Raw genomic sequence first — 22924 nt, 5'->3', positions numbered from 1 at the left:
GCTGGGATTACAGGCGCACACCACACCCAGCTAATTTTTGTATTTGTAGTAGAGATGGGGTTTCGCCATTTTGGTCAAGGCTGGTCTTGAACTCCTGACCTCAGGTGATCTGCCCACCTTGGCCTCCCAAAATGCTGGGATTAAAGGTGTGAGCCACTGGGCCTGGCAGTTCTTAAAAAATTTGATTTAGAGTTGCTTCTTCCTTTTCTATGAAATATGACATTTACAAAATTGTTTTTGAAAGGATGACTTGCGTTGCGATGTTTTTCTTGTTTTGAGGTCCTAGGGTAAATTAGAAATAGGATGTGGAATTTTAAACTGACTTCTTGTGCATCTGCTTATTTTTGTGGTAGAGTCGCAGAGTTACGACCAAGCAGGGGAGGTGAGATTTGTGCAGGCTGGGGTGTTGGGAGGGTGAAGTGATCTAGTTTGCTTGAATGAAAGGATGAGACTCGCTGTATTGGTGAAGTTTCTTTCAAATCCAATTTCTAACTGGTTTCTTTGCTGTCCACAGTTCATCATGTACAGAGTAGCTTAAAAACATTCACAATTTCCCTGTTATCTTTAGGATAAAGTCCAAATTTCTGAGTTTAGAACACAAGACCTTTGATTACCCCATTATCACCCCAAACCCCATGCAGCATTTTCTCTGCTGTCTCTAAACAGTAAGTCTCGGCTGTGTGGCTCCGTTTTTCTGGAAAGCTTGTCCCTTCTTCCTCCTTTGTCTTCTCAGTAAACTCCAAATTCTTTCCCTAAAGTTTGCTCAAACTTTGTCCCTTTCTCCAAACCCTCTCCAACTTCCCAGGTATCTACCTACACCCTCTTTTTTCTCTGTACCGTACAAATGGTTCCCAGACCTGGCCGATGACCAGGATGTGCTGGGTGAGGGGAACTCTTTAAGGACCACCACTTGGGCTTCATCTTGGCTTGTTCTGATTCAGTCATTTGGGATTGGGCTCTAGGTGTTTGTGGGTTTTTGTTTTAAAATTCCCCAGGCATAATTGGGTAATGTATTAAAGTTTACTGAAAAACAAGAAACTCCCCAGTAAAACTCTCCAGGCTGAGGTAGGAATTTTGCTAATGAGCCAGAGTTGGGTTGGGAGTATTGGCGTAGATGCCAGACAAGTGCTTCCCATTTGGTGTGTCAAAGCAAGCTGTATGGCAGGTTCTCAAACCTGAACCTGCATCCGCATCACCTGGAGAACATCAGAAGATACGGATTGCAGGACCCCACTCTCAGAGTTCCTGATTCATAGACCTGGAGTGGGTCATGAGAATTTGCATTTCTAACTCTTCAGGGGATTCTGGTGCTGCTGGTCCAGGTATCACACTTTGAGAACCTCTGCTGTACAGAAGATGAGTCTGGTGAGCTGGGATGTTGAACCCTTAGCATAATAGAGACCTAAAGAAAGCCCACAAGTAGAGTCTGTGCATAGCGTGTGACCACATGTGTCCCATCTTTTTTTTTTTTTTTTTTTTAATTTCCCACACTACACAGATGTTGTATGTCCCATCTTACTGTAATTCTTTGTTAACATAGATGCCTTGAACTCTTGGAGTGGAATTGAACCGGTGGATTTACTAATGGGTTTATATCATTTGCTAATGTGGCTGAAAGACTGCTGTCATCGTCTTGTGACTTCTGCCTGGGGCCAACATTTGATGTAAGATTCTATAGCCTGTCCAGAAAGGCTATAGAAGACCTTAGTGCAGTGGTTCTCATCTCTGTGATTTTGCCACCCTGGCATTTCCTCAGATAATTTTAGTTGTCAGGACTTGGGATGGGGATGCTGTTGGCTTCTTGAGGGTGGAATCCAGGGATGCTGTTAACCATCCTATAGTGCACAGGATGGCACCCCCAACAAAGAGTTATTCAGCTCCAAATGCCAGTAGTGCCAAGGCTGAAAACACTCGCCCTAGGGGAAGGTCTCTCTCTCTCTCTCTCTGTCTCTCTCTCTGTCTCTTTTTCTTTCTCTCTTCTTTCTTTCTTTCTTTCCTTTCATTCCTTTCTTTTCTTTCTTTCTTTCCTTCTTTCCGGAGTTTCACTCTTGTTACCCAGGCTGGAGTGCAATGGTGCGATCTCAGCTCACCACAACCTCCGCTTCCCTGGTTCAAGTGAGTCTCCTGCCTCAACCTCCCGAGTAGCTGGGATTACAGGCATGTGCCACCACGCCCGACTAATTTTGTATTTTTAGTAGACACAGGGTTTCTACATGTTTGTCAGGCTGGTCTCGAGCTCCCAACCTCAGGTGATCCACCTGCCTTGGCCTCCCAAAGTGTGGGATTACAGGCATGAGCCACCGCGCCCGGCTGGGGGAAGGCGTTTCTAATGAAGTAGAGTAGGTCTTCTGTGAGATCTGTCACTGGGTCTCCCTGCACCCAGCTCCTGCTCTCCAGAGTCCCTGACTCTGAGCAGCCTACCTTCCTCTCCACCCTGCCCCAGTGCAGCCCCGAGGCTGGGCCCAGGAGCCTCCCACAGCCAGGGCTGGCAGACTCTTCAAGGAGAACTAACCAATGGTTAATAATTTGCCACACCTGGAACTACTTTGAAATGCATTATTCTTTCAATAATAAATGACTTATTGAGTGAGGCTAGAGCATCTGTTGAATCATTTACTGACCTCAGGTGACCTGCACATTCCCCTTCTCCTGCAGGCACTTAAAGAGGGTTGCTGGGCCCCAGATGTGGGTGTTCTCTGCTGCTGCTCCTCAGCCTGGGTGGAGAGTCATTCACTCGTTCACCCCACACAGTTCTGAGCAGCTCGCCTGGTCCCTGGCCCAGTGAACAGCATAAAAAAATCCTGCCCTAAGCGAGCTTTTGTTCTAGAGGGGAAAGTGACAAAATAGTTAAGTGCATTATTTTTTATCTATACAAATAGATTGTAGTAAATGGGTGAAGAAAGTGAGAATGAGGATATAAATGATCGACAATGAGGGTATGTTTGGTTTTTTGTACACAAGGGTAGGACTTTCTGGAGACTGAGACCTGCAGGAGAAAAGATCTAATTGTGGGAGAAGATGGAGAAACGCATTTGCTCGCAGGCAAGGGGACAGGCAAACGGGAGTGTGGGATACTGTCAGAAACACATCAGGCCAGGGTGGCTGGAACACTGAATGAAGGGGACCCAGTCAAGTACAGCACCCCATCATGAGTTTCATTGTTTTTCTACTGCAGGAAAGCAGCATGGCGTGATATTTTTAAGAATCCACTCTGGCTTTTCTATTGAAAGATCCCAGGGAAACCAAGGGTGAATGTGGGTAGGTCAGCTAGCAGGCTGTTGGGGCCCTGAAAATTCATGACGCTTTGGGCCACAGTGATGGAGGCAAAGATGTAGAGAGAAAGGGTTATTGTTGGGACAAATGCGCCTGGAAAGGCAGGTTGGCGCTCCTGCAGGCATGTGTGGGCTCACATAGGTGAGGCATATGTGTGGGGCATGGCTGCGCACTGAGTGACATGACACATGTCTTAAAGGCACACATGTTTATTTCCCAGGGACAGATAAATTTTGAGCAGTCTGGGAAAGCATCAAGGTAACTGACTAAATTCTGTCAGTTTAGCCTTGAGAAGTGTGAATTACATGTTCACATGCATGTAATTCAGCTTCCAAAGCAATTCTTTGACCCCAGTGAAGCACAGTTGACCCTTAAACAACAAGGGTTTGAACTGCGAGAGTCCACTTATGTGCAGATTTTCTTTTTTCTTTTCTCTTTTCTTTTCCTTTCCCTCCCTCCCTCCCTTCCTTCCTTTCTTTCCTTTTTCCTTCCTTCCTTCCTTCCTTCCTTCCTTCCTTCCTTCCTTCCTTCCTTCCTTCCTTCCTTCCTTCCTTCCTCTCTCTCTCTCTCTCTCGTTCTTTCTTCCTTCCTTCCTTTCTTTTTTTTTTTTTTTTTTTTTTTGAGATGAAGTCTCGCTCTGTCACCCAGGCTGGAGTGCAATGGCATGATCGTGGCTCACTCTAACCTCCACCTCCTGGGTTCAAGCGATTGTCCTCTCTCAGCCTGCTGAGGTGCTGGGATGTGCACTGCCACATCCAGCTAATTTTTCTGTATTTTCATAGAGACAGGGTTTCACCATGTTGGCCAGGCTGGTTTTCAACTCCTGACCCCAGGTGAACCATCTGCCTCAGCCTCCCAAAGTGCTGGGATTACAGGCGTGAGCTGTGCCCAGCCTACATGCAGATTTTCTTCAGCTTCTTCCACCTCTGAGACAGCAAGGCCAATACCTCATCTTCCTCTTCCTCTTCAGCCTACTCAACACGAAGATGATGAGAATGAAGACATTGATGATCCACTTCCATGTGTATCTTCTCCTCAATGATTTTCCACAATGATTGTCTTAATGACAGTTTCCTTTCTCTAGCTTACTTTGTTGTAAGAATGTAGTATATAATGCACAGAGCATACAAAATATGTGTTCATCAACTTTATGTTACTGGCAAGGCTACCAGCCAGGAGTAGGCTATTACTAGTTAAGGTTTTGGGGAGTCAAAAATTATATGTGGTTTTTTGGTTGCACAGGGGGTTGGCACCCCAACCCCTGCATTGTTAAAGGATCAATTGTATATTATTCCCTGTGCTTCTTGGTGCACAAATTTAAATGAGTAGCTTCTGATGCTCCCTTTGTTAAGCAGTCTTATTCCTTAGTCTGGCAAGTGGTTCTGTGAGCTTGGAAGCAAGAGAGAGCTATGTCATCTCTTATGGGAGATGAAGTTTAATCGTTTGGAAGAAAGTGCTTGATTTGAACAGGCACTGATTAATGTCTAGATTTTTTTTCCTTCCTTCCTTCCTTCCTTCCTTCCTTCCTTCCTTCCTTCCTTCCTTCCTTCCTTCCTTCCTTCCTTCCTCCCTCCCTCCCTCCCTCCCTCCCTCCCTCCCTCCCTCCCTCCCTCCCTTCCTTTCCTTCCTTTCCTTCCTTTCCTTCCTTTCCTTCCTGACAGGGTCTCACTCTGTCACCCAGGCTGGAGTGCAATGACACAATCACAGCTCACTGCAGCCTTTACTTCCCAGGCTCAGGTGATTCTACCACCTCAGCCTCCTGAGTAGCTGGGACTACAGGTGCATGCCACCACGCCTGGCCAGTTTTTTGTATGTTTTTGTCGAGACAGGGTTTTGCCATGTTGCCCAGGCTGGTCTCAAACTACTGGGCTCAAGCGATTTTCCTGCCTTTGCCTCCCAAAGTGTTGGGATTACAGGCGTGAGCCATAGTCCCTGGCCAATGGCTGATTTTCAGAGAGTCAGCCTCATACACTGATGGGCTCAGAAGGATCTTGGCGACAGTGAGCTCTGCATCTAGTAGGTGCCACGCGGGCCTTGCTGACTATATAGTATGGCATCTCTGGCTAGTCGTCAGATCCTTCACTTGCTAGTTGCAATGAACAATGCTTTCATCTCCTCATGAGTCAGCCACATGACTGGGGCAGCAGAAATAATTAATATCCTACTCCCTTAGCCGGGCGTGATGGCACGCACCTCTAGTGTCAGCTATGTGAGAGGGTCGCTTGAGCCCAGGAGTTTCAGGTTACAATGAGCTATGATTATGCCACTGCGCCCCAGGATGGGTGGCAAAGTGAGACCCTGGGTGGCAAAGTGTCTCTCAAAAAAAAAAACTTACTCGCATTTCTTCATTTTATCGTTACTAAATTGTGTACAAATATGCCAAGTGCATCTTTTTTTAAGGAAGAAGACTAAGACGGTTAATCATGCACAATGGCTGTAGATTCTCAGTACTGGTTGTCGTGTGGGAAAGTGCTGGAAAGATGGGATTATAAAATGAGGGCCCTGTGAAGAAGTGAAAGGCATGGATTAGCTGGTGGGAGAACAGGGAGACAAGAAGGCCGTGGATGAACCAGAGAAGGCTTTGAAGCTCCATGGTAGGAAATCTCTGAGGTGCCTACGGCACAGAAGGACCCATGTTGAACCCAGAGTGCGGGTGTGGAGGGGGGTTTGGAGGACCCAGGAGAGAGGTGGACAGGGCCCACATTGCCTGTTGCTTAGGTTGATATAGAAAGAACAGGTAGTAGAGTGAAGTGGGAAGGGATGAGAAAATGGGCTTTGAGCATGTTTTAGGAATGGAGGAACGTTAGAGGAATAATAACAGACGAAGATCACAGCTTGACGGGTGCCACCTGAGTTTAATTTACTTGGCCATGAGCCAAGATAACTGGGTTGGGACCATGTCGAACACCTGTGGTGTGGGTGCTCCACCCTCACGCGAGATCCATTCCAGCGATTCCTGTGCCTGGTGAGCATTGAACTTTAGGGCATGGAGAATGGCTATTTCGGCTGTAGAGAATGGGAGGAGATTGAAGAAATCAGGTGTGTCGGGCTCCCCTTGGAGCCAGGCCATGGGAAACTTTATAAGGACAGAGGCCCTGGTGAACTTGGAAGGATTTTGTTTCTTTTGGGCATGCAGGGTTTGGGGTCTGAGCAGAATTGCTGGAGCGTTAATGAGAAGCTGTGCTGGCGATGTGCTGCACCATTCCTTCCCCGCCAGCACTCAGTTAATGCACATTTGCACCGGTGTGTGTCCTTGCACCCTCTTTCTGAAACCCATTTGCAGAATCCAGGCCTTTAGGAAACTTTTGCTATTGCAGACTTATTTATAGCTGTAAGTTATTTAATATTTATATTTGTAACTGAGAATTTGATACCATGGACTCGTAATGGATTTTGGAGTTTAAATATGTTAAAATAGGTAATTTTTAGAGGATGTGTTCATTCATGTGACAAATCTGGGTGACTTCTGTGTACCCAGCATGTTCTAGGTGTGGGTGGCTTAGAAGCAGACAACAGAAAAACCCCATCCTTGTGGAGCCTGGATGCTTCCGGAGGAAAACATGATTTCAAAAAGAGTGAAATGTAATAGCCCTTCTAATGTTGACAGGTGCTGAGTAGAAAATTTAAGCGTGGGCAGGGGTAGAGGGTGAGCCTCACAGGGTCAGTGTGACTGTTTCTGGATATGCTTTGCAGGTTGAAATAATAGGACTTGCTGATGGCTTAGATATGTCCTATCTGAGAGTGACAAAGTAGGGATGGCCTGCAGGGTCACCTGAAGGTTTTCTTTTTTTTGGAAAATCTGGGCAAGGGGAAAGATGTGACGGCTGATAACTGAGAGGGAGAAGCCTGGGAGGGGCAGGATGTTTTTGTGGGATGATAAGGTGTTCTGTTTGGACACTGTTTAGTTTGATATGCTTATCAGACACCCAAGAGGAGGAGGTGTTGAATCAGCAGTTGGTTATGAGTCAGGGGTTTTGTATGTGCCCTTAGGCACTCGCCATGTTTTTTATTTTTATTTATTTATTTTAGCACAGTTATGACCATCATTTCAGAAAACTATTTTATATATGTAAAGAGGTTGAAAGCTTATTAAGACTAGATTTAGAAAAAAAAGAAACATATAATACTCTGAGAAATTCTATGTGTAGTGTCAGGTAGAAAGTAAAGTGTTATCTAGTTCTGTTTATAAAACTCCCTTTAGGCCAGGCGCAGTGGCTCATGCCTATAACCCCAACACTTTGGGAGGCCAAGGTGGGAGGATTACTTGAGGCCAGGAGTTCGAGACCAGTCTAGGCAATATAGTGAGACTCTGTCTTTACAAAAATATACTTAAAAAAAAAATAGCTGGGCATGGTGGCATGTGTCTTGTTATCCCAGCTGCTTGGGAGGTCGAGGTGAGGGGACCACTTGAGCCTGGGAGGTTGAGGCTGTAGTGAGGTATGATTGTGTCACTGCACTCCAGCATGGGTGAGAGAGACCCTGTCTCAAAAAAAAAAAGAAAAATCCGCTTTATACAAACATTTGCATGAGGGTATTGCCCACATTTGAAGGAACACTTAACCTTCCATGTATTATATTTATATGGAGACTTGTCTCTGAAGATGGGTTTTGGAGTTTAACTATATTAAATTTGTTTTTTTTTGACGGGGCCTTGCTCTGTCGCCCAGGCTGGAGTGCAGTGGTATAATCTCGGCTCACTGCAACCTCCACCTCCTGGGCTTAAGTGATTCTCCTACCTCAGCCTCCCGAGCAGCTGGGATTACAGGTGTCCTCCACCACACCCAGCTAATTTTTGTATTTTTAGAAGAGATGAGGTTTCACCATGTTGGCCGGGCTGGTCTTGAGCTCCTGACCTCAAGTGATCCACCTTCCTTAGCCTCCCAAAATGCTGGGATCACAGGTGTGAGCCATCATGCCAGGCCAAATCTGGGGATTTCTGGAGGATGTGCTCATTCATGTGACAAATCTAGGTGCCTTCTATGTGCCCAGCATGTTCTAGGTGACGATGGCTTAGCAGCAAACAAAACAGAAAAACCCCATCCTTGTGGAGCCTAGATGCTCTGGGGAGAAAGCATGAGTTTTTGAAAAAGTGAAGTGTGACAGCCTTTCAAATGGTGACAGATGCTACAGAGAAAATTTAAGTGTGGGTAAAGGCAGAGGGTGAGCCTCATGGGGGTGGTCAGTGTGCAAAATGGAAACTCAGCATCATTTCTTCATTGGGGCTGTTTTGGAGAAAGCCCGGGGCGAGCATGGTTGGCCGTGCACTAACCTTTCTATTGTGGAGGCGTGGGGAGGGGATAGGCATTCTCAGGTGTTTTCCTTAGAAACACAGGAAGGTGAGGAAGAACGGTGGAAACTGAATGAAGAACAAAAGGCATTCAGATTTAAAGATACCAAGATGAGAAGTTCAGAGTCTAGGGTGGTCACCAGGCAGCAGATACTGTTTAAAATAGGTGTTGAATTCCTGGCACCAGAATTCTAGTCCTTTACTATTTTGTGGCTTCCATATAGAGAAAGTTCATGGAAGGAAGCATTAAGGGCATCTAGTTAAAGTCCTGTGTATCTATTTCTCCCTATAGAAGTACAGTAGTCCCCCCAGTCCGAGGAGGCAGGGGAACTACCCTCATCCAAGACCCTCAGTGGCTGCCTAAAGCCGTGGATAGTGCTGAACCCTAGTAGTTTTTTTTTTTCTACTTACACATATCTTTGTTTGTTTGTTTTGTTTTTGAGACAGTCTCGCTCTGTCGCCCAGGCTGGAGTGCAATGGTGCGATCTTGGTTTACTGCAACTTCTGCCTCCCAGTTTCAAGCAATTCTGCCTCAGCCTCCCAAGTAGCTGGGATCACAGGTGCCTGCCACCACGCCTGGGTAATTTTTGTATTTTGGTAGAGATGGGGTTTCACCATGCTGGCCAGGCTGGTCTTGAACTGCTGACCTCAGGTGATCCACCTGCCTTGGCCTCCCAAAGTGCTGGGATTACAGGCATGAGCCACCGCAGCTGGCCCTACTTACACATATCTATGGTAAAGTTTAATTTATAAATTGAACCCAGTAAGAGATTAACAATGATAATAAGAAAATGGAATCATTACAACAATATGCTGTTCACCATTTCATTGTTAGAAGGTTCACTTTTAAACCAAATCTCAGCAACCTCAGCATACAATTTTTTTTTTTCTTATTTCCTTTTCTTACTGGCTTGAGAACTTTCACCTTTTCATATAAAGGAAGGCCTTTGTGACTTCTCCTTGGCATATCCGAATGGCTAGCATCCTTGTACTTGCTCTTCGGGGTCATTAGTAAGTAAAATAAGGGTGACTTGAACACCAGTATTGTGATGCCGTGACAATAGATCTGATCGCCAGGGTGGCTAAGTGACTAAGGGTGGGTGGCGTCTGCAGTGTGGAAATGCTGGACAGAGGGGGGATTCCCATCCTGGATGGGTCTGTGGGAGATTTCATCATGCTGCTCAGAAGAGTGTGCGATTTAAAGCCTTAGGAATTATTTCTGGAATTTCCCATTTAATCTTTTCAGTCAACCATGGGTAACTCAACCTGTGGAAAGGGAAACCGTGGATATGGGGGGTTGACTATAGCAGCAAGAGACACGAGTGAACTCCTTCAGTGGGCTGCCTCAGGGGATTTCATTCAACCTGCCCTTAGCTTTCCTTGTTCTCTAAACTCTCAGCTTAGCTCGCAGCTTTGACCTTCTCCTGTGTGGGTCTGAGCGCAAACCTGCCTTCTCACTCACCTCCTGGATCCCATGATTCCAGGGCTAAGTTCAGGAGGTACAGAGCAGAGGTGCGCTTCCCTCCCTGGTTTCTTCTTTCAGTATTGTTTATTTCTAATAAAGGTGGCGAAACTTTTCTTCTTTGATCGGCTATAATTTTAGGGTTATGCAAATGCATAATCCATTGAAAAAGGTTTTATTAGGCTTGGCTTCTGAAGAATATAAAATATTGAACTTGTCCATTAAACACAGAACAATCTTGATTCAATGAGTATCAAGTAATGAAATAATATTTTAGTTCCATCTCAGCCAGTTGTTACAAAAAGGTCAGGAAAGAGGAGGAGAAGAGAAATAGAAAGGGCCTTGAGGGAATTAAGGAGGCAGAGAGGTCTAAAAGAGAGCTGAAAGGGGAAAAAAGGAGGGAGGGAAAGAGAAAGTGAGGGGATTTACCAAAGATAAGTTAGCTTTTATTTCCTCCTTTACTTGTAGATATGGGGAGCGTGAAGCTCATAGAAACTGAGGACTCTGGTCAGGGTCACAGAGACAGGGACCTGCGTTTTCCCCCTTATACCACATTAAGAAACCACTATTGGCCAAGCTTGGTGGCTCATGCCTGTAACCTCAGAATTTTGGGAGGCCAAAGTGGGAGGATCGCTTGAGCCCAGGAGTTCAATACCAGCTTAGGCAACATAGAGAGACCCAGTCTCTCTCAAAAATAAAAATATTAGCCAAGCACAGTGGCATGTGCCTGTACTCCTAGCTACTCGGGAGGTAGAGGCAGGAGGATTGCTTGAGTTCAGGAGTTTGAGGCTGCTGAGCTCTGATCTGATCTGAGTGAGCTCTGATCGCTTCACTATACTCCATCCAGCCTGGGCAACAGAGCAAGACTCCATCTCAAAAAAGAAAGAAGAGAAAAAAAAAGAAACCAGTATTTAGAAATTTTCAAATCCTTGGGAAAAAAACAACAACAAAAACTCAGTGCAAACACCACCAACAATAAATAACAAAACTCTCTACTAACCCTTGTTTAAGACTCCTGCTTGCTGGAAATGATGCTGGGGGTTGTGATCCTGGGCGGAGAATGTCTCCTGTATTGCTGAAGCTGATGGCTTCCTGTGTGTGGCATTGAGCACGACTATGCTATATTGAGTTTGTATTGAATTGTACCCTAGATCATTGCTCAAGGTACTCTACCCATCTGTCTTATTCAATAATACAATCATTCATTCTTTCCATAACTATTTATTATCTATCACATACCAGGCATAATGGGGATTCCAAATAACATGGGAGTAGTCATTGCCCTGAAAGTGCTGTACTGCTAGTAGGACAGTTATGAGGGAAGCGATGCTGCTGTACTAAGTATTGTGGAAGACGAGGGGGAGAAGAGACTATGTCTGAGGAGAGAAGGGCTATTGGGGCAGAATTGGGTGGAGGAAGGGCTCATTTGGTGGTGGTCTGGAATTGTTGACTAGACCCCTTCATGGATACATTGTTATTAAGGAGCCAATTGACTTAGACTTCCATGTATAAAGTCCTTACATAGATGGCTGAAGATAATTTAGTCTCTTGTCAAAGTAGACTTTTGTCATCAGGCAGAAGCCTTTAGCTCTTGCTTGTACCCACATCTTTCAGCCCAGCTTTTTGAGATCTGGGCAGTGAGAGGGAGTAGGAGGGTCCTTGTTAAGTCCTCACTGATTTGTGTCATCCTCTAATAGAAGCTTTGGGTCTCTTCTGATTGCAGATACTTTAAGTCAACAGTGGCACCCCTCCTTGTAATATTTCTAAATATTATCCAGTTAAGTGTTCAGCCTGTGGAACAGAGTTACCATTCTCACTTTTCTTAATTTTTTAACTTCCTGGAGCCAATTTTATTCCCTGATTAGAAAAAAAAATTTCTTTAGTCCAAAAAGACACCAGTGCATTTTACTTAGAAGTCCTTGCTGAAATACACTGTATGATGTTCCGCCGGAAGGGAGGTCTCAGGCATGCAGAAATCATCTCAGGCATGTCTGGGAAACCCACCTAAGTTGAAGCTGAGCTGGTTAGGTTACAGTCTTCTGGACACACCTTGGAGGAGGTGGGGAGAAAGACGTGAGTTGATGAGTTCTTGCCATTGGGTTAATTAGATTTGCTAGTTTGGATCACCAGGAGGTTTCTGGGTTCCTGAACTTAACTTGGGTACCCCTGCAATGTGTGCTCCAATCTTAGGGGGCATTGAAAGCCCACCATTTAACTGCAGGCAGAAGCCACCAGGCAATGGGTTCCCCATGGGAAGGGCTTCCTAGATTAGACAATCCCCATAGTAAAACATGCCTTTAAAGGTGACACATGGCCAGACAAGACAGCCAACATGAAAGAAGTTTGTGTACTTGAGTAATTGCATCTATCAAAGTTATTAGAGGTTTCCTAATAGGGCACAGGCACAAACATATTTCTTTTTTTTTTTTTTAAACAAAGTCTTGCTCTTCTGCTCAGGCTGAAGTGCAGTGGCAATCACAGCTCACTGCAGCCTTGACCACCTGAGCTTAGTCCATCCTCCCACCTCAGCCTCTGGAATAGCTGGGATCACAGGCACACACCACTACACCTGGCTAAATTTTAATTATTTTATTTTTTATTTATATATATATATTTTTTGAGACAGTCTCATTCTGTTGCCCAGGCAGGAGTCAGTGGCATCAATCTCAGCTCACTGCAACCTCTGCCTCCCAGGCTCAAGTGATTCTTGTGCCTCAGCCTCCCGAGTAGCTGGAACTGCAGGCGTATGTCACCACACCTCACTAATTTTTATATTTTCTTAGTAGAGATGGGGTTTTGCCAGACTGGTCTCGAGGCCTCGAGTGATCCGCCCACCTCAGCCACCCAAAGTGCTGCGGTTACAGGCATGAGCCACTGCCCAGACTTTTTCTTTTTAAACTTTTAGTAGAGATGGGGATCTCACTATGTTGTGTAGGCTGGTCTCAAACTCCTGGGTTCAAGCCACTCTCCCTCCTCAGCTTCCCAAAGCTCTGGAGTTACAGGTGTGAGCCACTATGCCTGGTGCATGTTAATTATTATCATTTAAATGGTTCCTCATGGATGATGACCATTTCGATTTTTTTTTTAGTAAAAAGGATCTCACAATATTTGAATAAGTTCTTTCTCTCCTCTGCAAGAATACTATTTTTTCCTTTTATAACTAATAAATAATTTGTACCTAGATAATTTTAGATTATGTAAATGTCCCATCAAACTTTCACTGACTGGTTTTAGCTTCCGTCGAAAATGTTTTCTAACCCATCATTCTTTATCTGAGAGCTTTTTCCTTCTTCCCCCATTTATGTCTCAGTAAGGATTCGTGGATTCTTTCGTTATTCAGTGGGTTAGAATTCATTGCTGTCATGATTTATTTGGATGCTTCCATTATCACAGACTCGTCTAGTGGGACCCCGTCCTCTGTTCTTTGGGCCCATCCTCTTGATTCCTTGAATGTTTCCTGATCTTACAGTATCTCATGGCCCCTCTTGTACTTTTTCTGCCCCAGCCTTGGAATCATCTATTTCTTCAAGAAGCCCTGGTTCCTTTTAGAGAATAATGGTATTGGAAACCAAGATCTGGGCACCAGCTCTCAGCTACTGGTGTGTCATTGCTTTTGGGGCCTCTCTGTGGTTAAAGCTAGGGACCGTGCGTGCGTGTGTGTGTGTGTGCGCGCGCGCATGTGCACACATGTTAATTTTTCTCTTTCTCTAGCTCTATATATTCATATCTCTCTGTCTATATAGAGCTATATGTATTTTAGAGGTAAGTTTAAGCCAAACCCACGGAGGTAGGGGTCTACTTAAGCACAGATGTGTAATTCCGGGTGTATGTCTCTTCTTTTCTCTTGTTGACAGGTGGCTCAATCCCTTGTTTAAGATTGGCCATAAACGGAGATTAGAGGAAGATGATATGTATTCAGTGCTACCAGAAGACCGCTCACAGCACCTTGGAGAGGAGTTGCAAGGGTAAGTGGGAGGCAGTAAAGTGGGCATTAAGGAAGCGTGGGTGTCTGTGTGTGGGGAGTGGGTTTTGCCTTCCTGAGTCCCGTCTGGAGCCTCTGTATACCCTTGAAGTGAATGTGTGTCACCTTCCTCAGGCTGCCCCTAGGCTCAGCCTACCATGGTAGCCTGGGGGAAACTCCTGAACTTCTGGATTCCAGAACTTAACTTGGGTACCCCTGCAATGTGTGCTCCAGTCTTAGGGGGCATTGAAAGCCCACCATTTAACTGCAGGCAGAAGCCACCAGGCAATGGGTTCCCCATGGGAAGGGCCTCTGTAAAGGTTGGGGGAGCCAGCATCAAAGGCCCGAGATGCCTGAGGTCTGTCCCTGGAGGTGGAAGTGGTGTGGCTGGAGGAGGTTGTCCGGTTTATCTGTGCTGTGATGGGGCTTCAATCCAGCAAAGCTTGGCAGTAACTTGTTTCCCCAGACTTCCCCTCAAAGCCTGCTTTTCTGATGCTACAGTTTCTATACCACACATACCCTTCAGGAGCCCTGGGATCAATTAGCAGCATTTATGAGATAGTGACAAAATGCCCTGTCTTAAATGCCTACCTGTCACTCTGCCACCTCCCCTGTTTTATGTTGTGGCAGGGTACATTGTTATTTACAAAGCTTTTTCCTCATTGTAGGTTCTGGGATAAAGAAGTTTTAAGAGCTGAGAATGACGCACAGAAGCCTTCTTTAACAAGAGCAATCATAAAGTGTTACTGGAAATCTTATTTAGTTTTGGGAATTTTTACATTAATTGAGGTAAAAGCTTTTACATACCGTGAATTGTTTTTCAGGACACATAGAGTAAACGTGCTCGCCATTGATGGTGCTGTAATGGATGGGGGAACAGAAGGGAGAAGTGGCCAGATGGGGTTTGAAGGTATTTTAAGGTCTAAGGATTAAACGTGTCTAGGAAGCATTAGGTAGGTAGTTCAGTGAGCGTATTTATCCGAGTGAATACTTAAATGACTAAAGCTCAAGGTCATCATTGTTTTTCTTGTAACCAATTAAAATGCAGTGTCATGGAAGAAGAGCATTTTATTCTATGGTAGGACAATGCTGGTGCTCAGTAAATGTTTTAAATGCTGAGTCACTCCTGATCCAAAGAGGATCCTACAGCCTCGAGGAGCACGTGCCCTGTGGTTTGGAGGAAGTGATTTTTGATCAGAGCCCAGAATAATGTAAGACACTTTACAGGTGCTCAACAAATAATTGTTCACCAAGCCAAATCTGATAAATGCTCTCCTGGAGAGGTATTGTCACCTCTCCCCTCTCAGGGAAACAGAGCTGAGGGCCTTGCACCTGGGCTGGCGGTGGTGCCCCAGAGGCTGGAGCTGGCTGAAGCACCCAAGAGCTACCCCCTCCCAGTGGGCCCAGGTGCTGGGAGCCAAAACCCTCTCTGGGAAGAAGGTCCGAGGACTGTGCTTCCCAGGGGATTCATCACACCCGTCCGGTGTGTCTTCCTTGCTGTCGGAGTGGATTGCCGGTTGGAAGGTAGAGTCTTGGTGCCTGGCCCTGCAGAGAGTATATAAATGGACATTCCATGAAAAATCAAAGGCAGAAAGCCGGAAGGGCAATGACCTCCATTACCCGGAAGGGCCTCCGTCGAGATCCTGCAGCCAGACAGTGTTCTGCCTAGGCACACTGCCAGGTAGCCTGTCTGTTCTGGTCTGCAGCCTGCTAGAGGGGATGCAGAGGGTCCTGCTTGGTGACTTGTGTCCTCTGTGCTACCGTAGGGATGTCAGTGGTCCATGAAAGTAAGAGGGGTGGATGTTGCTGTTGCTACAAAAGGGTGGCTTTAATTGCGGGTTGGGGAGTTGTCACAGTTCATTTTGTTGGGAATGAGGTGGGGGGAGTTGGTTTGTATGTGGGGGGTGTAGCTCCTGTTGAACATGCTTTTTTGTTGTGGAGGGCTCGGTGGACAGTGGGAGGCAGGTAGGTGTGCTCTGCCCTACACCAGAGGAATCTGTCAGACAACAGGGGACTGGACGGTCCTGGGAGATGGATGGTCTCATTGGTGACAAAGATGTGTTGGCCAGGGTGCCAGATGGTGAATGCCACCTTTGAGAGGGTACCCGCCCTGCCTGCATGCCGCTGTGGCTTTGTGGAGGACGGGGCGGACATGTAGAATAACCGGTGGAACTGACTTGAGGGTGGAAGAGGGTGTAGGAGCCCCTCAGGTTCTCCCAGCCCCTCTTCAACCTGTGCCGGGGTGTCCCAGCGATGGTGTTTCCCCATGGCCCCAATCAATCTCAGTTGGAAAGAAACAGAATGACAAGTTGCTGTCAATACGGCCAGCGTGTGCAGGATTTCCTGGCCCAGTTTGGCTGTGCAACCTCAGAGAAGTTGTCTGGTAGCCGTGGAACCTCCGTAAGTGCCTGAGGCTCACACCAGCTGTCTGGTTAGGTGTAGTAGGAATGAATGGCCTCACATAGGTTTCGAGGCAGGCCTCCCTCAGCTACTTCCATTTCTCTAGTTTCCCTTTGTTACCAGCTGCTTATGAAATTGAAAACAGGATGATCTAGAAGGAACTGAGCTTGTCATGCTCAGGGCTGTCCGTGCTGTCATGGGCTGCCAGCCACTTGGGGTGGGGTCTCTAACCCACAGATGGTGACTAGACTACAGTGAGATTTGGGTAAGCTTTTGGGAGAAGCAGGCACAGAAGTAGAGGCTGTGGAAATGTGAATTTCTCCTGAGACCTGAGGACGGGCCCCACTCTGGTGCTGGGAGCATGGTCATCCTTACTGCTGGTGGGCATGTGGGAAGGGGCCTGAATCGAGGGGAGCTTAATACAGGTACAGTTGGTGGAGAGCTGGTCTGTCTTTTAGCAGGGTGGTTTTTGGGCAGTCATGGCAGAAGAGTAGGGAGTGGAGGACCTGGCAAATATGGGGGCTTATGCTCAGTACTGCTTAGCAGCAGCAGTGCTAGTAGAAGCAGCAGCAGGATTAGTAGTGGTTGGTACTCAGTAGCAGTAGCAGCAGCAGTGCTGGTAGCAGTAGTTGTAGTAATAGTGACAGTGAGTACTTGAAAAATAGTATGTACCAGGAACTGCTATGAATTCTTTTCTTTTCTTTTCTTTTCTTTTTTCTTTTTCTTTATCTTTTTTTTTTCCTTTCCTTTTCCTTTTCCTTTTCTTTTCTTTTTTTTTTGAGATAGGATCTCACTCTGTTGCCAGGCTGGAATGCAGTGGTGCTATCTTGGCTCGCTGCAGCCTTGGCCTACTGGGCTCAAGCAATCCTCCCGAGTAGCTGGGATCACAGGTGCGTACCACCATGCCTGGTTAATTTTTGTATTTTTTGTTTCACTTTATTGCCCAGGTTGGTCTTAAACTCCTACGCTCAAATGATCCTCCCACCTTGGCCTCTCAAAGTGCTGGGATTACAGGCAGGAATCACCATGCTCAGTCAGAAGGCATTCTTTTACCCCTACTTTCGGGAAGGGGACACTGGGTGCCATGTAGTTATATAATGTGCCCAGGGCCACACAAAGGGTAAATGACAGAGCCCAGATTCAGTCTCAGGCACGCTGACTTAGAGCCCTGACCATCTCTAGACTGTCATAAAGGTGTCTTGAGAACTCTGTCTTCAGTGTCTCTAGCACATGCTTCTTGAACTTGGCCTGGGGATAAGTCAGATGCTAAGAGCTCCCTGGAGCAGTGGGGCATGGCTGTGGGAAATGAGATTGGGGATTATAAATTACCCTAGGTTCCTAGGTCTCCTGGGGCCGGAAAGTCAGGTGACATGCTAGAGAGTGGCTGGGGTGCTGGGCAGGTCAGAGCACCAAGGTACATTCAGGTTGACCGGGAACCCTTTTTTTTTTTATGTTTTTCTTTGAGGCGAGGTCTCACTCTGTCACTCAGGCTGGAGTGCAGTGGTGTGATCTCAGCTCACTGCAACCTCCATCTCCCTGGGCTCAAGCGGTCCTCCCACCTCAGCCTCCTGAGTAGCTGTAACTATAGGCATGCACCACGCGTGGCTTATTTTTTGTATTTTTAGTAGAGATGAGGTTTTACCATGTTGTCCAGGCCGGTCTAGAACTCCTGAGCTCAAGCCATCGACCCACCTCACCCTCCTAAAGTAGTGGGATTACAGGCGTGAGCCACTGTGCCTGGCTGACCAAGAACCCTTTAGAAACTTGTCTCCCACTAAGTACCATCCTCCAAACGTATGAGGTGTGGCAGCCCTGCTGACCCAAGTTCATCAACATCCGTGCTGTTAAGATACCATTCCCAGTTGTCTCCTCCTCAGACAGACGAGGGGGAAGTTTGTGGTCTTCCATAGTCACGACATCGACTCATGGTTTGGGCAGATGTCAAGTTCCCTGTTTTTACTTATCAAAGGCTCTGGGTTTCCTGCATAGCAATGATAGCTCTGCAGTTTTAGAAGCCTTTGGCCTGAATCGTGAAGTGGGTGTGCAGTTTGCTTGGCAAGGATGAAGACCCCAGATCAGCCACTAGTATGGGGACAGGTCTTCTGTCCTGGTATCTGAACCCTCCCACTAGCAAGGTGGGCCCCAGGTATTAGGGCGGCAGGCTAAGGTGTTAAGATGGACCCACACAGTGCTGGCGGCAGGCACCTCTCATATAAAGTGGAGCCTGGGCTTTTCACAGTAGAGCACTTGTTGGTCCTGTGTTTACACCAGTATCTTGGTGGTTTATGGTATAAAATTAGACAGTAGTCAGTTATTTTTTAGATGATCATGGTGACTCGTGGATGATGCTCATTTTAACTTTGTGTCTTTAATATAATAACTGGTAGAACTTTTAGTTCCGACGCAGTAAAGTTCAGGGAGCTAAAGCTCTTCCCAGTTCAACTCGAAGTAATCCTTGGATTTTTTTTTTTTTTTCTTTTCCTTCTGGCAGTGAAAACAGCCTGAATTCTAGCATAAATACTATTGTTTTCCCAGACTTGCCTATTGACACTGGTCTGTTTTGGAGAAGTTGGAAATAATTTCTTAAGATGAAGGTAGTGCGTGTAACATCTCAAAAGCATTTCAGGTGCTGTTTTGGGTTTTCAGTCATTAAAGCTATTTATTGACCAGGCATGGTGGCTTATGCCTGTAATCCCAGCATTTTGGCATGCCAAGGGATGATTATTTGAACCCAGGAGTTCCCAGCTTTAGTGAGCTATGATTGCACCACTGTACTCCATCCAGCATGGGGGACAAAGCAAGACCTTGTCTCTAAAAAAGAAAATTAGGCCAGGCGCCGTGGCTCATGCCTGTAATCCCAGCATTTTGGGTGGCCAAAACGGGTGGATCACAAGGTCAGGAGTTCGAGACCAGCCTGACCAACCTGGTGAAACCCCATGTCTATTAAAAATATAAAAATTAACTGGGTGTAGTGGTGGGTGCCTGTAATCCCAGCTACTCAGGAGGCTGAGGCAGGAGAATTGCTTGAACCTGGGAGGTGGAGATTGCAGTGAGCTGAGATCATGCCACTGCACTTCAGCCTGGGTGACAGAGCAAGACTGTCTCAGAAAAAGAAAAAAAAAATGGAGTTAGAACAAATGTTAGTTTCACAACTGATTTTATGAAGATGCTTTTCATTTTTTGGTCTTGTATCTGTGCCGCTTGTGGATCTTCGTATTTTAGATAGTGGAAGCTCTAAACTCAACCTAGCATTTTGTAAAAAGCTTCTGTGATGACATTCAGGCCTTTTTTAACCCACTTATGCTGGAGGTTGCCAATTTTTGTGCGGGGGTGTGTGTGTGAAAAATCAGACCTTGGCGATGACCTTGAGCAGTAGAATATAAATAACTCCCACAAGCTTAGCGTTCCAATAATGGAATGCTAGGCACAAATGGGTTAATTCCTCTGGTTACAGTGCTGTGGATCCATAACTCCCTAGCCGTATACTCTTAACTAAGCAGAATGCAAGCAGGGCCTTCCCTGGGTACTAATGGTGGCACCAGCAGAAAGAGGGATGGTGACACCAGTTTTTGGGGAGTCTTTGAGGTTGGAATTTCAAAGTAATACAAGTGAGATTAGGAATGATTTCAGAGTTAAGGGATGGTTATAATGCCCAGAGAAATAAGTACTAGTCTAATGGTGAACTGGTGAACACGGTGCTCTTACAGGCAAATGCTAATTAGAACAGAACAGCCTGCAAATTTCCAGCACATCTGTCCCCTGTGTGCACCTCCATGGAGACTGTGTTGGGGACTGAGCAAGTATCCACCCACTTGGAGCCTGCAGGGGGGCAGGAGGAAGGAGGAGCTTGGGAATCCTCTGTGTGGGCCAAACCACGACACAGGCAGCCTCTCCATTTGTATCTATGCTGCTTGTTGGTCTTTGTATTTTAAATAGTTGAAAACTATCTAAATATGTCTCTGAGAAATGAGGTGCTTTTTTTTCTTTTTCTGAGACGGAGTCCCACTCTGTCACCAGGCTGGAGTGCAGTGGCACGATCTCGCACACTGCAACCTCTGCCTCCCGGGTTCAAGTGATTCTGCTGCCTCAGCCTCCCGAGTTGCTGGGAATACAGGTGTACACCACCACACCCAGCTAATTTTTTTGTATTTTTAGTAGAGACGGGGTATCACCATGTTGGCCAGGATGGTCTCAATTTCGACCTTTTGATTTGCCTGCCTTGGCCTCCGAAAGTGTTGGGATTATAGGCGTGAGCTATCGTGCCTGGCCAATGAGGTGTTTTTTAATAACTCCAATTCTACATTTCTTGTTCAGCTGCCTGACATGAGGGCCAAGACCAAGCCTCATGTGGTGTTTTCTTTCTTTGGTTGTTTTGTATTTTGAGCCAGAGTCTTAGTCTGTCACCCAGGTTAGAGTGCAGTGTATGATCTTGGCTCACTGCAACCTCTGTCTCCTTGGTTCAAGCCATTCTTCTGCCTCAGCCTCCCGAATAGCTGGGATTACAAGTATACACCACCAAATGCAGCTAATTTCTGTGTTTTCAGTAGAGACAGGGTTTTACCATGTTGGCCAGCCTGGTCTCGAACTCTTGACCTCAAGTGATTTGTCCACCTCGGCCTCCCAAAGTGCTGGTATCTTTCTTAGGTTTTTAAAGATCATTTCAAAAACATAAAAATATAATAGGACACTAAGCCCCCTCTACCCCTAAGCCAGATTCAGTAACTATCAACTCATGACCACTCTTGATTTTTATGAAGCCTTGCTCACTGCCCCCTTTGAAAATGTGTGTGTGTGTGCGTGTGTGTGTGTGTGTGTGTGTGTGTGTATGTGTTTTGAGATGCAGTCTTGCTCTTGCCCAGGCTGGAGTGCAGTGATCTTGGTTCACTGCAACCTCTGCCTCCTGGATTCAAGTGATCTCCTGCCTCAACCTCCTGAGTAGCTGGGATTACAGGCATCTGCCACCACGCCCTGGTAATTTTTGTATTTTTAGTAGGGATGGGGTTTCACCATGTTGGCCAGGCTGGTCTCGAACTCCTGACCTCAAGTGATCCACCTGCCTTGGCCTCCCAAAGTGCTGAGATTACAGGTGTGAGCCACCGTGCCCAGCTGCGTGTGTACTTTTTAATTGAAGAAACCATGTTGCTTGTCCTGCACAGATTCCCAGGGTGTAGACTGGGCTCATTGCAAATCCCTCCTACCCCTCTCGTGACCCTCTGCATCCCCGCATGCTTAACATGTCCATCTGGTACCAGAAGTTAGTAGTTAGATCTAGAAGCTTGATGTGATTCAGGTTTTATTTTCCCCACTCCTCCTTTTGGCAGGAGTACTTTGTAGGTGGGGGGTATGTACCGCCTGCCACTTCGAGATACCTCGCTTAGGTCTGGTTGTGTGTGTGTGATATTTGGAGCCATTCATGATCATTGTTTAGATCCATTAATTTGTTAGGAATTTGCAAAGTGGTGATATTCCAGTTCCTTATTTATTAGCTGAAATATTTGCATAAAGAGACACTTTACCACTGTCAACTCTTTGATACCCTGAGTTACAGTATACTTATAGGAAAGGCAGGAGAAATGATTAATTTTGTTACTATTTTTTTAAAACCGATTTTCAAAATAATGAGTGATTCTCCAGCATTTTCCTCTGGAGTTAATGGATTTTTTTGTTATTGTTTGTTCTGTTTATTTTGATGAGTATGATTGTGAGCTCATGGATTTAAACAGTTCTGCTGTTCATTACAGTTATTATCCCTGTGCCACACTTTGGCTGTCTTTGGCTAATGGGAGTCTGTTGAAGTCGGGCTCTGAGTCTTTTGCATGTGTACTGTTAGTCTTTGCTAGCTTCCTCATTTTCGGGTATGACAAGATGTTTTAGGCTCCCTGAACAGTTTTTGCCCCAGCTGTGGAATCAACCATGTTTCCTAGCAGCTTTAACTCCTTTTATGTTTATATTTAACATGTTTATATTTAAAGATAAACACATCATGCATTTATGTGGGTATTTCCAAATCCGATTCAGGACACTGGTGTTTTTACTTCATCTCTTTGCTCTTATATCTGTATCTCTTTTCTCCCTTCATCTGTTCTTTTTTCTCGCTAGCCTAATCCCAGCCCTTGATATCTACTTATTCATTTATTTTATCTTACAGTATCAATACTATTACCCATAATATGATTTCTGAAAATAATTAAAATTTTTTTCTTTGCAGTTTACATTGTCCTTAGGGTAGATAGTAATGTGCAGGGACTGTCTTTCCAAACTATATTTTTTTAAAGTCAAACAAATTAGTTAAACTATTTTGTTTAAAGTTAAAAAAACCAAATTATGGTTCATCCTTTTGTTTGGTAGGTAGGGTCTTGACTGAACATTGAAGTTTCCCTGCTCTGCAGAGTGGAAGGTCTTAGAGTCATCACTGAAATCTCAGCATCCTTTTTTCCTAAGGGGTTTTCTTGGAAGCCTGACATTTGGCAGCAGCTCTGATTAAAAGCCCTTTGTGGTCTTAAAAGTTCTTCAGGGTCAGGCGCAGTGGCTCATGCCTGTA

At 45.7% G+C, this 22924-nt stretch overlaps 1 protein-coding gene across 9 annotated transcripts in view; it reads left to right on the top strand.

The window, feature by feature from the left end:
* Window positions 1-22924, top strand: part of ABCC4 (ATP binding cassette subfamily C member 4 (PEL blood group)) — a 291853-nt gene that overhangs the window by 42124 nt on the left and 226805 nt on the right. For 7 of the 9 annotated variants that reach the window (XR_012426459.1, XM_005586099.5, XM_005586097.5 and 4 more), the window contains 2 exons: window positions 13877-13987; window positions 14652-14772. Coding sequence is in view for 5 of the 9 variants with exons in the window: in XM_005586099.5 (XP_005586156.3) it covers window positions 13877-13987; window positions 14652-14772 (232 nt within the window). In the remaining 4 variants the exon portion in view is untranslated. The remainder of the gene's footprint in view (window positions 1-13876; window positions 13988-14651; window positions 14773-22924) is intronic. The other 2 variants (XM_074021271.1, XM_074021270.1) reach the window with 1 other exon arrangement.

Source organism: Macaca fascicularis, chromosome 17 (assembly GCF_037993035.2).
Source record: "Macaca fascicularis isolate 582-1 chromosome 17, T2T-MFA8v1.1".
In the NCBI taxonomy this organism is placed as follows: domain Eukaryota; kingdom Metazoa; phylum Chordata; class Mammalia; order Primates; family Cercopithecidae; genus Macaca; species Macaca fascicularis.
This window is presented reverse-complemented; position numbering and strand designations above follow the sequence as displayed.